This window comes from Onychostruthus taczanowskii, unplaced genomic scaffold (assembly GCF_017590055.1).
Source record: "Onychostruthus taczanowskii isolate IOZ18803 unplaced genomic scaffold, ASM1759005v1 scaffold1, whole genome shotgun sequence".
Classification (NCBI taxonomy): domain Eukaryota; kingdom Metazoa; phylum Chordata; class Aves; order Passeriformes; family Passeridae; genus Onychostruthus; species Onychostruthus taczanowskii.
The window spans coordinates 24978201-24995096 of record NW_024496525.1 but is presented as its reverse complement, the minus strand read 5'-3'; the positions used below and the strand labels follow the sequence as shown (position 1 = coordinate 24995096).

The following is a 16896-nucleotide window of genomic DNA, read 5'->3' as shown; positions in this document are numbered from 1 at the left end:
TCCTTCCCCTCCTGTCAAAAGAAATACAATTGGATAAAGGTTCATAAGAAGCAATGAGGAAGATCAAAAGTACGGAATAGCTTCCTTGTGAATAAAAGCCAAATTAGAGCACTTAAGCCATGAACAGGGTCAAGTATGAAGCCCTGAGATGGGTGACTAGGATGGGCAGGGATTGACTGGCTGCTCTCCTTTCAGTAGAACAGCTGGGAGCACCAGACAAAGTCAGAAAGAGGCCATGCAAAGAGAGATGAAAAGGGGCTGTGGGGCTCCTGGCCACAGGGGGCTGTGGATGCCAAACATTCAAGTGGGAAGCTGGAAAAGCTGATGGATAAGAAATGCATTAATAGCTGACGAATAGAAATAAGAAAATTTTGTTTCAAGGATTCCCTGAGTCACAAACAATTGGAGACTGTTGGTGGAAGTGTCATGTGCTTGTCATATCCTCTTCTTCCTTAAGGCTCTGCTTTTGATGTTAGAGCTTTGGTGTGATCCAGGATGTCTACTGTATGTTTTCATGTAAAGTACAAAATATAGTAAAAAATCACTACTGTTTATGTAGTACTATCAGTGAAATGATCTAATAATATTCTGGGGACAGTTCAGTTTAAATTACTATCAGAACAAACATGTACCGAGTAGTCTACACCTGCAGGGCTGCTTCAAAGAAAGTTCACATTTTTGAGTGATCTAAGGAGAATGCCAAGGTATTTTGGCTGAGAAGACAAGAAAAAGGAGGCAGGATATAGGCCAGAACAGCAACACAGAAAATGCTAAAAGTCAGAAAATGCATTACAAGTTTCATTGATTCTTTTAGCTGGTCAACAACATTATTTGTTTATTTATTTATGCACCTCTATTAGCATATAAAGAATCAAATATTACAGCAGTTTGTAACCCCTGCTGACAATTCTATCTCTGACAATCCTATCTCTGACAACCAGCCGCTGCATGTGTCCCGCTGAAAACCCTGGGTGCAGAGATCAGCCGTTCACCATCCTGTACAGAGTGATGGATATGGTGTCTGGGAGATCCGTGCCTTCGGATATTTTCCAGATGCAAGCTACAACTCGCTACCCTGGAGCCTATTACATCTTCCAAATCAAATCAGGGAACGAGGGCAGGGAATTCTACATGCGGGTAAGTCCAGTACTCTCTGGAGAAAACATGAAGTATCTTGTATGTCCTGATGGCACAACTGACCTTCTCGTGTCTATCACTTGAACCTTCAGTATGAGGCTTTTTTTTTTACACACAGACGCGCAGAGCAGTGTGCTGATCTGCAGGAATTGCTGGATCTCTCAGGAGAGAAACCTACCCAAAGCAAACATGCCTCTCCTATGAGACAGTAGGTTTAGGAAAGCCCAGAGCTGTACCCATGTCTAAGAATAGCTCAGGTTTCCCAAGCTCAAGAGAAACCATTGTGCCAAACTGGTTTTTATTTGATGGGCAATCAACAACTGTCACCAAAAGACTCAGTGTTTCTTATCTGTTTTATTAAACCTTTTCATTGGAAATTGAAAAATGTGAAAAGCAAAAAAGTAAGAAAAAAAACCTACTCCTTTATGCCAACAATTTACTTTCTGGGTTCTTTGCTTTCATTTGTTATGATTTTTTTTCCACTGAGAACACACATTTTTTTTGTAGACACTGTTAGAGAAAATGTAATTACCTGAGGTTTTAAATTTGTTTTCCTCAGAAGATCTCTGTGTTCCCCAGTCATCTTTGCCACAACACCACAATGCAGAGATTACAGGGGTGTCTGCAGAGAATGGGGCACATCCACAAGGGTCAGTGACTCTCGGGAGGTTGATTTTCAGCCCCAGGCAAAACCTGGCTCTGACATTCACATTGAGTCCTGTTCTGTGCCTGCTGAAGGCTCCCATCCATCACAGACATGGGTAGTGGGATAGATTCCAGGATATATTTCTCACAAGAACCTCAGATTCCCACTGTAAGAAAAGAAAAATGTTCCAAAATCCTGAACCGACAAGCGGACTTGTTACAATCATTAACATCTCACAAGAGCTTTCCTGCTGCAAAGCCATCACTGATCCCACTGACCTTTTCCCCCCATCTGGGCCGATCTAGCAGTCTGAGGCCCCAGCCCCCACCCCCATGCCCGAGCCTGCTGTTCCAGGGGCTCACCATGCAGCCGTTCCCTGGGCATGGCCAGCAGGGAGGGACACTGTGCCCTTGCTGAGGCGCTGGGGCCCGGCCTAGCATGGACCAGGCAACGTGCCTAGCACCTCCTCATGGCTCTGTCAGCCTTCCCTGATCAAAGGTAACAAACACCCATTTTGAGGTAGAACTGGACAGGTAAAACAGGACCCACTGTGGCTATGTAAGCTCCTAACAGAAAACAAATTGCAGTTGGTTTTAACATCAGCAGCTCTGATTTTTAAATGCACGTAATCCACTGTTCTGGTCAGATATTGCAAAGGTCTGCTTCCATTTAATAAAGGACTGGTTTTCTGAAGTGCCACTGCATATTCAAAGTTCTATTTGGAGTGTAAGGTTTGTACCGTTAACATACACAATGTACCACAAACCCAGACCCCATTCACATGGAACACCTGTTCTCCAGGTTCTTTAACACAAGGCCTTCTGGGTGTCTGCTTCTTCACAATAACTTTACATCAAACTAAAGAGTACTTCAAATAAACAAACAAACAAACAAAAATCTATCATTACTTGTTTATACCCTAAATCCATGTTTTCACCTTTTTTTTTCTTTGGGCAATAGCAAGTATCTATATTCAATAGGTACTTTAATGTGCAGGGCTCCCAAAGGCTTTACAAACTGTAGAAGGTGACAGTTCACACTGAAAAGAAGCCGAAAGCTGAAATGAAACTCTGTCCTATCAGTTGCAGTGGTTTCAAAGAATGAAACAGAAAACACCTATTTTGGCTGCTTGAAGACTAGTGAGACAGTAGTTTTGAAGAACTAATTTGGCAATCTCACTTGCTTTCTCTTGTTTCTTGCACAGCAAACGGGACCCATCAGTGCTACCCTGGTGATGACCCGGCCCGTGAAGGGGCCCCGCACTGTCGAGTTGGACTTGGAAATGATCACTGTTAACACCGTCATCAACTTCAGAGGAAGCTCCGTCATCCGGCTGAGGATATTTGTATCACAGTACTCCTTCTAAACCTCCAGTTTGTGCCCTGGAAACATTCAGCCAAAAGAGACAGTTCCTCCTCTGCAGAACTCTCTCCTCAAAAGCCAGTACCCATAGCAGCTCCAGACCGCTCTTTCCACAGAGCCGGTGACCTATGCCTGTCTAGAGGCCTCTTCATGCACAGTCCCGACCAGGATGCAAACATCTGAAGATCCCATATGATTGTCTGTGTGGTCATGTATTTTAAGGATTCTTCTTCTCACTGTAAGCACTTCTAGGGCATGAGTCTATGTGAAAGACTGTGAACCTTTGTAGCTCCAAGGCTGCTTAGCAGAAAGCACCAAAAAAACTGAGGAAAAAGCTGGCTTTTGCAATCTTGCCTTTTTTAACTTTTTTTTTCATTATAAATGAAAAGCAGACAAACAAGCAGAAACAGAAACAAAAAACGCACCTATTGAAACAAGGGACCTCAGGAGTCCTAATTTGCATTCCCAATTGTCTCTGGAATTATCAGTCAGGCACTTTGTTTCAATTCACCCTGCATTTGTTTTAGTTTCACCTGGTTTTTTTCACTCTATTTTATAGTTAAAATTCATTGTAAATTTATTCCAAAAAAATGTGTTGTACTATGTAATCTTTTGCTTTCTGACAAAGTGTCACATATTTGGGTTCCTTTCTGTATTAAATCTTTCTATATAACAGAGTTCATAGAAATCTATCACTGGATGGTGTGTTTTACAACATTGAGGATTTTATGCTTATTTACACTCAAGATTTTTGACAGGCCTCCACTGCCAGAATATTGTCCATCATAAGTAAGGACTTTAGAGCAGATAAGAATCAGAATTCTATTTTTCCCTGTTTTCCTCAGTGTGATAGTTGCAAACAGTTTCTAATGGCTACAAGGTAGTAATACTAACTCTGCAGGTATGGCTGCAATTAATCTCCTGTTCAAAGACCACTGAGGTCCGATCTGTCCAAATTCCTTCAGAAAATATTAATTGGTTTTTAGTTGGTTTTTTTTTTGGTTTGTTTTTTTTTTTTTCACTTGCAATCTCTCTCCTACACTTCTAACATGGAGGGAAATAGCTGAAAAGGACTAGGAGCAGTCTTATTCATGCTTCTACCACAAAGCAGTCCAGCCTATATCAGCACCCCAATCTCAAGTAGTGGGATCCCACAGTTTTCATGGGCATTGTCTTCTCAGGTATAACTGCTGTAACCAAAAAAAGAGTTTCTTCTAAAGTCTAATCTGAATCTCCATTGTAATCTGTTGCTTTTTAGCCTACTTCCAGTAGAAATTGAGAACAGTTTTTCTTCCCCTTTGCAGCAGTCTAACGTGTCTGAAGACTGTTGTCATGTCTCCCCTCAGACTGTTCTTCTCTAGTCTAAACAAACCCAATTCTTTTGGTCTTTCCTCATACATCACATTTTCTGGACCTTTGATCATTCTTGTTGCTCTCATCTGGATTCTCTCCAGTTGGTTCACATCTTTTTTGAAGCACAGTGCCCAAAACTGTGAAAAGTATTCCAGCTGAGGCCTCTCAGTGCTAAGCTAAATCTATACATATGTTTAATAGTTTGAAAAAAAATTTTAAAATTGTATAGTTGGAAGGTATAATGCGTGTTAAAGCCACTGGCACTTTGGTCTTTATTTTAATAGGGATGAGGATTTACATGCCTTGTTCTTAAATCTGTTTGAAACAAGCTCTTTTACTTTGTTTTTCCTTACTGGCTTTTTGGGTCTCTAGCATTGCTAGGACAGGAAGGATAACCTTTGCTTGTCTTTTGAGAACTTTTGAGTGCTACTTGGGAGAGGTTTGCAAAGACTATGATGTGAGCAAGTAGGAGCAGAGTAGCAATGTGAGGTCATTAAAGCGGAGTATTAAATGGGAGAATACAGACTTGGAAAGTTATTACAATATAGACTGCATGATACAATCAGAAAACTGCCTCTTGTTCCTAGTAAGATTTGTGAATTAGTAGAAATTCTGCTCTTTTTCCTTGTACTCAGCTTGAAGGAAGCCCTGATGCTCTCATCAATGAAACACTGAGTTTAGCAGCTTCCGTTTCTTAATGGTTTAAAGGCTTTCTCTCTGCTGCTACAACATCCCAGGATGCTGTGGCTCAGAGCTCTGTCCTTTTTTGTAAAAACAAAAAGGCTGGAAACTGACTCCAGGGTTTAGTGAGCCAAGCTGAAGGCAGAAAGCCAATGAGTTTTATGAGCAGCCGACTTGGAGGAGATAAATGCAGAGGAAATGGGCAGAGAAATATCAGAAACAAGAATTTGTTTCCTGAGTATATCGTGGCTCACCAAGTATCACAGTCTTGGAGGGAAAAATAGAGATGATTGGGAAGGAAGAATGATAATTTATAACCATGGGACTAAAAGTGCTCCTGCTCCAGATGATGGAAATAAAAAATGGGAAGCATGCAGGCTGTGGTGGACCAGAGAGCAGCCGTGGGGCAGGCAGGGTCTTGCGCTGAAAATGTCCACCTCTTAAAATGCTGCCAGCTTTCCCAGTGCTTAAAATCCCTTCTTCCCCACTTTTTGTGCCCTTGTGTTATGGTTCCTTCATGCCCAGTTGAGGAGTCTTCTCTTCCTGCCACCACATCACGTCCTGGAGTGGAAGCACACCCTGCTAGACATCAGACAGTTTGTCACTTCTGGCCTGTTCTCCCATGGCCCCCACATACCAACCTGATTTAACCCTAATTTAGAAACATCAAAACCCAGAGGAATTCCATAACAAAACACTTTGTTAAAAGAGTAAAGCTTGAGTGCTTGGTTTTAGCAGGGTCCAGCAAATACTCATAAAACAATATTACACTTTCTATATAAACATTCTGCGCCTTAAAAAAAAAGTGAAAAGTCTGGAAACAAAGGAATTCAGCCACTTTTCAACCGCCATAACATCTTTCATCACTCACTATCACTCCAGCCAACTTAAACTTTGCCAAAATATATGCCAATCTCAAAATAATAAATTACTAGCAGTTTATAACATCTAAACTCTCTATTTCCTAGTCAGAGGTCTGTTTTCAATAGACCATTGCAGACTCAGATATTACAGCAATTCTCACCAAATAAAAAAAGCAGACTACGCATGTCAGGTTTTTACCAGCATGAAAGCTAAAAATGTAAACATGCAACTGTTTCATATATTCATGTCCTCCTTTGAGGCCAGGACTCCTCAAAATCAGACAGAATTCCAGGTCTGCTCAGAAAATGAATCTTTATTCTAATCCACTGCTGACGATTTTCTAACGTGAAGAGTTTTGCCATGTGGTTAATGGCCAGTATTGTGACCAGCACCAAGGGAGAGCACAGACCCTGAGTGTGTGGGGCTTCCTTTTGGCTCTGCTTGCTCAGGCTGGCAGAGCTGTTCCCTTGCCAAGCAGGGAAGGGACAGCTCTTTGCCTCTCCTGCCTGTCAGCTGTCATGTCTGTTTGAACACAGGTTCTCAGCAGAAAAACTGCCCTCCACTGTGTGTTTGTACAGCACCTATTGCCAATGCAATAACTGGAATAAAGGTAAAAGAAAGCAGACATGGCAGTAATCTTTGATACAGATCACAATAATTGGGAAGGAGAAGCTGTTTTCATAAATGAAAAAATTGGTTTGTGCTAGTTAGGTTAGGTGCCAGAGGGAGTAGAACGAATCCTACCATGTGGCTTATTTGACTCTGAGATATTTTTAGGGAATTGACCTTTTTGACACAGACAACAGAATGTTATTTCACCCAAGAGTTTCCTGATCCCACACAATCAATTTTCAACTAGTGATTTTCACTGACTACAATAACTTGTTAAAAAAACTCAACTTCTTTTGAGAACCTGGTCACCCACCATCACTGAGTGTAGTGTCCAGGGCCATTCATACGAGCTCTCTCCTCTTCAGCTGGAGTCCTGTATTCATATGTACCTTTTTTTTTTTTTGACTTAGCCTTCAGAAGAGCCAACTTTTATTGTCTCATAAACATGGTATCAGCATCAGCAGAACTTGTATAATAATTTTTCTCTGTCTAGAGCTGGCAGAACAATACAATCAGCACAATTTGTGGTCATGCAAGCTCTCCAGTCTGGCTTATTCACAGAATATGCTACTGAATGTCTTCCACAGTATGTAGCTGTATTAGAGCACAAGGAAAATATCATAACATAAAGATGTTTAAAAAAAAAAAAAAGGAATAAAACTATGTCCTAATGTTATTCAATCCTGACAGGCATTATTATGAAAATAAATCTCTATCCTCTATGGACAAACCCCTCAGGCGGTGTTAATCTGCATGACTGACGCTTTTCAATGAAAAGATAACAAGTGTCCTTAGAATCTTCTATGTTTGTGTAAAGCACTGCACAAGTATCTGTATACAGGAGAATTTACAGAAGCTACAGAAGTGGTGGTGTGGCTCTGCATTTGGAAGGCAAAGAGCTGTAAGGCAACATGACGCAAGCAAATTCTGTTTCCTCATCTGACGCAAGTCCAGACAAGCATTTTACACCTGTTACATTTTGTTGTTGTAAGTCTTTGAACCAATTTTGAATAGCTCAACCCCAAAGCAGGTGCCATGCATGAAGACTGAGTACAATGGCCATAACCAGACTTTTGGAGACTCTGCAGAAAGCCTGCCTCAGAAAGGTGACGTGTGTCAAAGGGTCAGTGCCGCAGGGAGTGCAATGGTCCAGAAGCATTTGTGTGGGGATGTCAGTGATAGCTGACTGCTCTCTGCACCTGCCCCTTCCCTCACCTGTGTCAGTCTGAAGTTTTTAACTGTGCACATCAGCTGTGGAAATCTCACCTATTCCCATTCTTAGCTCAAACTTCTGAGATCCCTCTAGTGGTTTGCAAACTGACCCTTCTGGCTAACTCAATAAACACTGTTGAAGCCATACAGGGAGAATTTGGGTACAGCTTTTACACCAGGAAGTAAATAATGATGCAGTAACCTCATTGTAAGAATCAAGAAGTGAAGGGATCTGTAGGAAACACTACAGCCATTACTAATTCCTGAAATATTCAGTCTCTTCCAATTCCCTTTCCCATACCCCTGAGGTTACTCATTTTCCCTTTCAGGTTTGTCCTGGACAAATGATTTCATCATGCTCATGCACTGCAAGCACATGCTGAGCAAACTCCACTTCTTCTCTGGTGCTTAACATTGCTTTTTGGAGATCAGTTGTAGGCTATTTGTGTTTTCTAGGGCCTGACTGACCCCAATTGCTCTTCTCATACCCAGGGAAGATCCATTATTTTCCCACCACGTTATTCTGTAGCCACCACCTGTTCAAGCTTTTCATGTGTTTCACTGGAGATGCAGACACTGCCATGTTCTAAGCACTCTTACAGCAAAGTGTTAGCTGGGAATGGCTGAAGGGATTGCCCAGCCCGCTGGTAGAGCCTGGTTTTATGAACAGGATTTTTAAAACCCCTCAACTCCTCAGTTTTGAAGGTGAAAGATGCTAAGTACAGATTTTCTCTGGAAATTGCATCTGTTATTGTGTTGGCTTGATAGTCTCAAGGCATTTTAAGAAGTCTGATAAGGACATGCTTATGCAATATAGCCTTGGGCTTTACAAACCTTGGATGAGGTTTTTCCAATTTGCAGACAGAGTGTGTGGCCCAAGTCAGAGAGAGTTCAATGTGATCAACACTGCACTGAAGTCTGTGATCACTAAACACCTCACCTCAGGTCTGGATTTAGCCCAGTTTTATTTTAAGTCTCAAATCTCAGTTGTATAAAGGTAAGCAGATATGTATTATTTTTAGAATAGAGCTGAAAGCTTCTTTCTTTTGAATAAATAGCAGCATGATTGCAGTATCTCTTTCTTTGTGGGTGCTATCTTTGGGTTCTTTGCCATTTCCTGAGATAACCTTCAACATTTCAAATTTTCTTCTGGCATTTCAAGACATTCATTGATGCATTTCCATGAATGATTCCTCACTCCTGCTCTTCAAAGGCCAGCCCAGGCACTAGATTCTGTTTTGTTAAAACATGAAGCTACACCCAAGCCTCTGCATAGTCACATTATTGACAGGAATTGTTTGTCTCTGTAACCTATGACTGATTATGTTGACTTCCTTGAGACTCTGCAGTTCTGTATGCATGTGTTTGTCCAGACTGGGACCTTAGTCTGGAGATTGCTCATCAGCAACTTTCTGCACGTGTTCTCCAACCAACATGTGAAACCATAGCTCCAAAGGTTAGTTTTCAACAAAAATCTTCAAAGCATGGTGTTTCTTGGCTGCCTACACATAATGCAAACACAATTCCAAAATCCAGGACCAGAGTTCCCCAGTCTTCATGAGAAATTCCCGTTTTTCAGAAACATTTTGGTCAGTAAACTTGCTTTGTAGATTATGTGAAATGCAAACAAAGAGGAAGAAGGCCTGCCAAGATTACACAGATTTGTTATTCAAATACGTATCCCCAAGAATAGTGGAATATAATTTATCATTTAAAAATATTCCTTTGGACCCTGACATCTGATGCCATTCAAGTAGAACAGGGGGACAGAAAAACTGACTGCTTCCAAAACAACAGCAGCTGCTCAACAGAGATCCCTGGGCTCCTACAGTGACCAGAAACACCTGCAAGCCCAAGTCTACACACCAGGTCAGTGAGGAACAAACAAAGCTCATAGAGACATAGAACTGAAGGAGAGGTAATTTCACTGACTTCTGAATGATATCAAGGGCAGATTTACATCATAATATCTATAAAATTTCTCACTGCATTTATATATCTGTATAAATGCAAAATTTAAAATTACCAAAATTAAAAGGACCAAGCTGTTACCTACATACACAAAATACATGCAGAAAGCTTTAGTGTATCCCTCTGCCTTTCCTCAGGGTTGTGCTCACTTGGAATTACCCAGCCTGATTTGGTTAACAATGGTGTAAGTGACAGCATTTGGTTCACAGCAGTGCAGTCATACCCATGGATGCAAGAGAATTACAGAGGGGCACAATTACAATTGAACCAGAAAGTTAATAAAAAAGAGCTTGCTGATTAGTTAACCTTCAGTGCTTTGGTTATGATGTCATTGACATGGACAAAAATATTAAACCAGAAACACAAAATATTAAAAAGGGGATTATCTCCTTAGAAACATAAGTACCCTGTAGCCTATAAATAGCACTGACATTAAGACATCCCAGACAACATCTGTAAAAGGAAGAATTCACTCCCTGACCTCTAGCATCCTTGTCTCCCACAGCAGGATCAAGCACAGTTGATCCATATCAGGATACAGACACAATGGCTGTTTGATGGTCGAGCCAAGAAAGAGGCAGGCATGGCCAGAGGCAAGGGGGAGACACACTAAGATAATGTAAAAGTCCTAAAGAATGCTCTCAGTGTGCAGGATCTCTGAGACAGATCTCACTTGCTGTATGAAGCACTTTAGCTCTGCTTGGGAAATACGAACAATCACTTCAATAAAAAGGGGTGGCAGGGCGTGGGGGAGGATGGCAGCATTCATGTGTTTGAATGCAGAATCAGTTGATTAAAAAGGTGATGCCCTGGCCATCATCTGTCACCTAATGAGAAGCACTGGACACCAGAAACATCCAAGTACAATTTTGGGTATAGCACATTTAGTATCACCTTACACCCACATTTATCCTGCAGCCAGTAGAAGCGGAAAGAGGAGGACTCACTGCCCAGCTCAAAGGATGCTCCTTAGTGTTGCTGCTGAAACAGTAATTTCCCTAACTCTTACTTGCAGCTTGGATTAATAAACATGTTATATTTTGAAGTCTTTTTTTTTTTTTTTTTTTTTTTTTTTTTTTTTTTTAAGAATAATTTTGTACTGTAATTTTAAAAAGATAGTTTCAATATCCCTCATCCTGTCCCTTTAGCCTATAACCATTACTTCATTTCTAGCAGAAAATGAGGTTTTAAGGCTTGCGTTGTTCTACAGCTCATTAATAATTTGCATTGAATACAACAGTAGGGACTATTTTAATGGGTTTTTTAAAAAATAAATATGTTGTTAACAAAAATTATAATTGAATTCTAGTTTATTTTGATCATTAACTGGTTTAATGGTGTTCATACAAGATCACTGCAAGCATGCATGACATAATTATGTAAACTGTTTGGAAAGCAAGGTGAATGAGGATCAGTGGTACTGGTACACCTACTGGTCATAAACACCAGTAACACTAGTAACTAGTACTGGTCATAAACACTAGTAACATATGGGCAATAGCAGAGAAAACTTCAAAGCAAAATACAATTAATTTTCCAGAAGCTAATTTTCTTTCACAGTTTTTATGTTGTACAGTTGCTTACACTTGGAGGTACCTGTGTGTATTTTACCTTCATTTCCTGATGGGTTTATGTGTGACAAAGCTCAAATTAACATTTTGTGTAATACTACTTTATCTGTACTAGGAGCTTGATGTATGTGAGGCATTTCTTTCCCCTGCAAGTTCACTGAAGGATGGAGAAGGTCACTGCTTCTGAGGGTGAGGATGGCTCCCTTGCCCAGTTCCCCCTCAAGCACCAGCCATGTTTTATCCACCACATTTGGAGAGTGCACAGGAGGGTGTAAAGGCTGCATGCCTTGGAAGTATTCCCAGAGAACCCCAGGAGATGAGCTCTCCTCCCAGGCTGACATGGTGCCCTACCCCTCTCCCAGTTGTCCTGGGTCTTTGGAGGCAATGAAGGCAGGGGTTTGTACAGTGACCATGAAGCTATGGCCAGAATTTGGCTTCCAACTGGCAGAATAAACTCATCTCCATAACAAGTAGTGTTAATACAATATAACTTAGACTGAACTGGTTTCCTCATATATAAATCATTAACCAGTGGCTAGATCTCACTCCCACCTACACTACGTTTCTTATGACTTCAGTACAACAAAGGCTTTTCCAGCCACATGACACTCAATGACCCATGCCTAATGAGGTTTGAGTTTGTTGGTTAGGTTGGTGTTTTGCAGGTGGAATGCTCTTATTTCAGCAATTTGCAAGGAGAGCCAAAACTGGCTCTGGTTTGCTTTGTGGAAAGTGAAGGAATTTATGTCACACAGTTGCTCTCTCACATTCTTATCACTCAAATAAGTCGCTGCAAAGTGAGGTAGGTAATACGCCATTGACTGGCCTTGTGATGATTTACAAGCACTCCGAAAGCTGGTATGCACTCAAAGGAAGCGCCGCCGCTCATTCCCAGTATCACGAGAACGCGTCATTTCCCTCCACTACACTGCAAACACATCCATTCTGAATCACATGCTCCAGAGAAATTACACTGAAATGAGCACACATGCAAACTGAAAGAGGAGAGGCCAAGTGCAGGAATGCTGAGCTACAAAATTTCTCTTCAAGAGAAGAAAACAACTCCTCTCTAGAACTACTTGAAGAAAATGAGAAAGCAGGCGTGACCCTTGATCAAAGACTTACGGTTCTACAGTCCACTCTGGTTGAAGTGGCCTGATGAGTGAAGGTAACAAGGGGCTGGTTTTCCACTGAATGTGGTAGAGAATGGACACTTCACAAAACACAGCTGCTCTGACTTTGCTGCTGACATACAGCTGAAGTAGCCCAATACGGGTTTTCCACACCTGAGTCACTTTATCCTTCTTTCTCTAGTTGTTTAGAATTTGTATTTTAGGTTGTTATTACACTTGTCACCATGTCTGTCTGACATGGGATTGCACACAGGACTGAATAGTGTGATCCCCTCCCCTTTGTTGCTCTTTTCACTATGCAAGACCAATCTGTCCTGACAGTCCTCCCAGCTAAGGGGGTAGAGCTCTGTGGATAAGGAAATTGTCTCTCCAAAGCTGACTCACAAATGTGGACAAACCTGAAACAGGTTGTACTTAATCTTCTGTCAGTGCTATCCAGACAGCTGGTAAAGGACACTGCACTGCTGGAGAGATGGGGTTTTGCTGGACTATAAAACTGACACCCTGCAGGGCTTTAACCTCTTGCTGCACTTCCTTAAGGGTAAACTCTGAACTGTACTTCCTTGAGAAATCCCATGGGCTGTAGTCTGTGTACCAGAACTCCTGCTTTCTCCTCCCTCTCTGTTTTTGGTGGCACCAGTTCCTCCTCAGGCCTGCAAGTACTGCTGAATGTTGTTAACCTGTCCTTGGTGTCAGCCTGCACATAACCAAATCAGTGATGGAAAAAATGAGCCTACGTGGTTTTTTCCAGGAAGTCAGACAGCAGCTCCCTGGCTCATACAGGTGAACACTTTCTCACGCCAGTAACTCATTAGGACAGCAAGTGTGATCTCAGCTCTTTCACAATGATGTTTATAGTCTGTGCCGCTGTTTGTAAGGACTGTTCTGAATGGCAGCTGGCTGCTGATCTTTAACAGCACTTCTGCACTCCCATTTTTCTCTTTCTAGCCTGTTTTATTCCTCCTTTTTTTGTGCTCTGGCAAGGTTCAGTCAGCACACCATCCCAAAATCATCATCAAGGCCTCCCAAAATCCAGTACTGAAATACATCCTCCGTCTGCCTGCTAATGAAAATCCTTGTCACTCATGGGATCACCATGTCAGCTTAAGCAAAGGAACAGCCACAGCTTTGGCTGAGAAGTGTTTGGTCATGTTTTCTAAGATCTTGAAGAACTAATTTAATACCTCTTGCTTGCTTGTATGACTGCACCTTCCATCTTCTACCACGCTTTTCATTGTCACTTGGATGCAAACCATATAAATGGTTTTAACGTGAAGTTAAATCCTTGAGCTGCAGTGAAATAATTAGCCTTTTGCCCTTGAATTCCTTGCTACCATACAATCTAATTTTTATTGAGCTAAGAGTTAAAACAATAATGACAACTGAAAATACTTGAGGCAAGTGGGTATTTGGTCACCATGGAAAGCCAGCCTTAGTCATACATATATAAACTTTTGGGCTGGGGGAGTACAGGTAAATAGCATAGCAAAGATACTGTATCCCACCAACAAATATTTGTACCTACAGTTATTGGTGCTGACTCAGGATTCTTGAAAATAATCGCTGAAGAAAAAACTGCCAATAATATATAACCTGCAGTTTTCAGCTGTTAAACTTCCTGGTAAAACATTGGTTTGTGACACCTGCACCCCTCCACGCAGATGTATCATAGAGTTGCACCAAGGTGTGACCCATTTCAGCCTGTTTGGCAGAGCAGTCTCTCAAGAACTGTATGTTCTAACCTCTCTGAATATTTTTGCATATAACCAAACAGAGGTTAAACATGCAAATCCTGGCCTTTGCAGTGAGAGTTCATCCTTGCTCCTGCCCTACAGCCCCTAGTGATATCAACAAGGGTTGTGGCACATTTACCTCCCAGTGATTCTGGGTGCAAGGCTGAGGAGCAGCACAGGGAAGGCTGGGAACGTGGGCAGCAGGTGTGTTCTCCTTATTTCCTGTACCTTAAGAGTGCTCTATTCTGGTGTGTTTGCCTGGGAATGGAGCAGAACAACCTGCAGCTGGGTTAAAGTATTAAAATTAGGGTAGAGTGGGCTGGTAACTTCTGTTTCTAGTTATGTCATTTCTTGAATGGCTTTAAGTACCTTGCCTTTCCCAAGGGGATGTGCCCAAAGCTCCCAGTTTGGAGGTCAGTGTGTGTTCTCCTTTTGAACCAAGCAATTTTTGATGGAAGGACAGCATTTCAGCTTCTGTGAGCAACTGGCCTCCATGGATCTTCTTCTGAGCTTTCTCACTTCAATGGGGCCAGGAGGCTTTAAACTGCAGTGATTTCTGTAATGGCTTTTTGTCATCACCCCCTCTCAGAAAGAGAAATGAGGTTAGCTTTCACCTGAAAATAGGAGACAAAAGAAGTTTTTTACAACTGGAAACACTGAATTATTTTTGTGCTTTTGGGCCTTTTTCTTGACTCAGTCCCTTTCAGAAAGGATCTTTTGTGTGCTGCCCTTGCTCTGTGCGCGGGTGACACCTGGCTGGCCTCTTCTTCCTGGGGATAGGAACATCTGCTCCTCCTCGGGCAGCCCTGTGTCTGCTTTTGGGAGACAGGCCAGCCCTGAGGCTCTGAGCAGGCTCTGGAGAGATGGTGGTGTGAAAATACAGGGCAGGGCAGCAGCACCTGGCCCCGAGGTCTCAAAAAGAGAGAGGGGAGGAAAGGGCCCAGGCAGGTGCTTGCCCTTTGCTTGGACAGGCAGGACGCAGGCCCTGAGCAGGCTGGGACAGGGTGAGCTGCCCCTGTCCCCTCTTCCACATTGCAAGAGGCATTTCTGGCAGTACCACAAACAGGTGGGACTGTAACAGTGATGGGGAAGACATCCCAGAAGTACCCCACGAGATGGCATGACCCCAGCCTCTCTCTCCCCTAGTGGGAGAGCATGTTCTTGGGATTCACAAACAGCCCAGGGAGCACTCCCCAGGCAGGGAAAGGGCTGTGCCTGTGATTTTCACGGGCATGGGTAAGAGAGGGGAGAGAGGATAAAGTGCAGGAGTGACAGTCTCCAGTTCCCCACGGCCATATGTCCCTCCAGCCCCAGGAAGGTGTCTGATGCCTTGGGCTGGGGATGCTGCCCAGCTCGCTGCCTGGGGGTGCACAGGGGTGGCCTGGCTTCCCACTCAGCCCTCTGCTTCCCCAGACTCCCCTGCCAATTCCCTCCCCACTCCATAGAGCAGGGGCGTCTGAAAACACAGACAAACATTTGAGCCATTGCCTGCATTTGGGCTTCTCCCTTCAGTCCATTTCTAACTGCAGCATTTAAGCCCCACAGATCTTCACTGCTAACTGGTCACAGCTAGCATTCCTTGATGTGCTTTTACATCAGATGAACCGAAATAGTTCTGTAAGATCTCTTATGTCTCTGGCTTGTAAAACACAATAATTTCTTACTAGGTTACACTAATATTTCGTAATTCATTCTTAATATTATTCTTCAATAAAGCTCTGCGCAAACAATCTATCCCACAGGAGGCACTTCTGCCAGATCCCAGATGTCAAACACATTTTCTTCAAATACAGGAGTTCGTGACCTTTTATGTTTGTTAATGTGACGCCATGGAAATTGTTTATAATAAATAAGCATATTTCAGAGTCAGGTGTTCCATGGGCCCTTTTTCAGTGATACAACAGCCTTTCCTGAAACAGGTCTTTCCTGTTTTGTTGTAGGGGTTTTCTTCCCCCAACAATGAAGGTTTGAAAACATTTTGAAACCCTGTTATTGAACCAAGTCCAGCTACTGCACTGAAAGGTAGACAGGAACTTTTCAGATAATTCATCTTTCATATCTTTCCTGATATCAGCAGCAGATAAGGTTCTAACTTTCTCTTTTATCTTGAACCCTGAAAAATTTAATTTTTAAACTGCAGACTGTATATTGTCTTAAAGCATCAAATCAAAGAGGAAACTACTGGAATTGTTTGGATCTAAATGATACATTTGATATGCCAACTGATTTTTGATGTAGTAAGCTCATTTTAAAGCTGGTCTAGAACCACCTACCCGCAATCTTCCAGATATAAGACCTACAGAAAATATCTGAAGGTGTCAATACGTTGATATCATTCAGTCTTGTCTATTTTCAGTAGACATAACAATGTCCTCCCAAACCTGTGCCAGATTAAGAGCATCTTAATGAAGTCAGGCAAGAAAAGGATAAAATTAGAAAACACTGCAAAGAGCATGCCTTGGCTCTTGTTACATCCTTTTCATATAAAGGTGTATAATGCCTCCTGAGTTTATTTGATTTATCATCTTGTATCCCTAGACACTAGGCAGCAGCAACAGCTAGCAACTCCTCTTCTGAGGAGGAAACAGAACTGTTTGCTCCTGCACCCACAGTTACTCCTG

General features: G+C 42.2%; 1 protein-coding gene across 2 annotated transcripts in view; it reads left to right on the top strand.

Annotated features, from left to right (window-relative positions):
• Nucleotides 1-9388, top strand: part of FBLN5 (fibulin 5) — a 51452-nt gene extending 42064 nt beyond the window's left edge. For both annotated transcript variants that reach the window (XM_041398887.1, XM_041398896.1), the window contains exons 10-11: nucleotides 942-1137; nucleotides 2988-9388. In XM_041398887.1, coding sequence (XP_041254821.1) covers nucleotides 942-1137; nucleotides 2988-3149 — 358 coding nt within the window. In that variant the 3' untranslated portion in view covers nucleotides 3150-9388. The remainder of the gene's footprint in view (nucleotides 1-941; nucleotides 1138-2987) is intronic.
• The last annotated feature ends 7508 nt before the right edge of the window (nucleotides 9389-16896 follow it).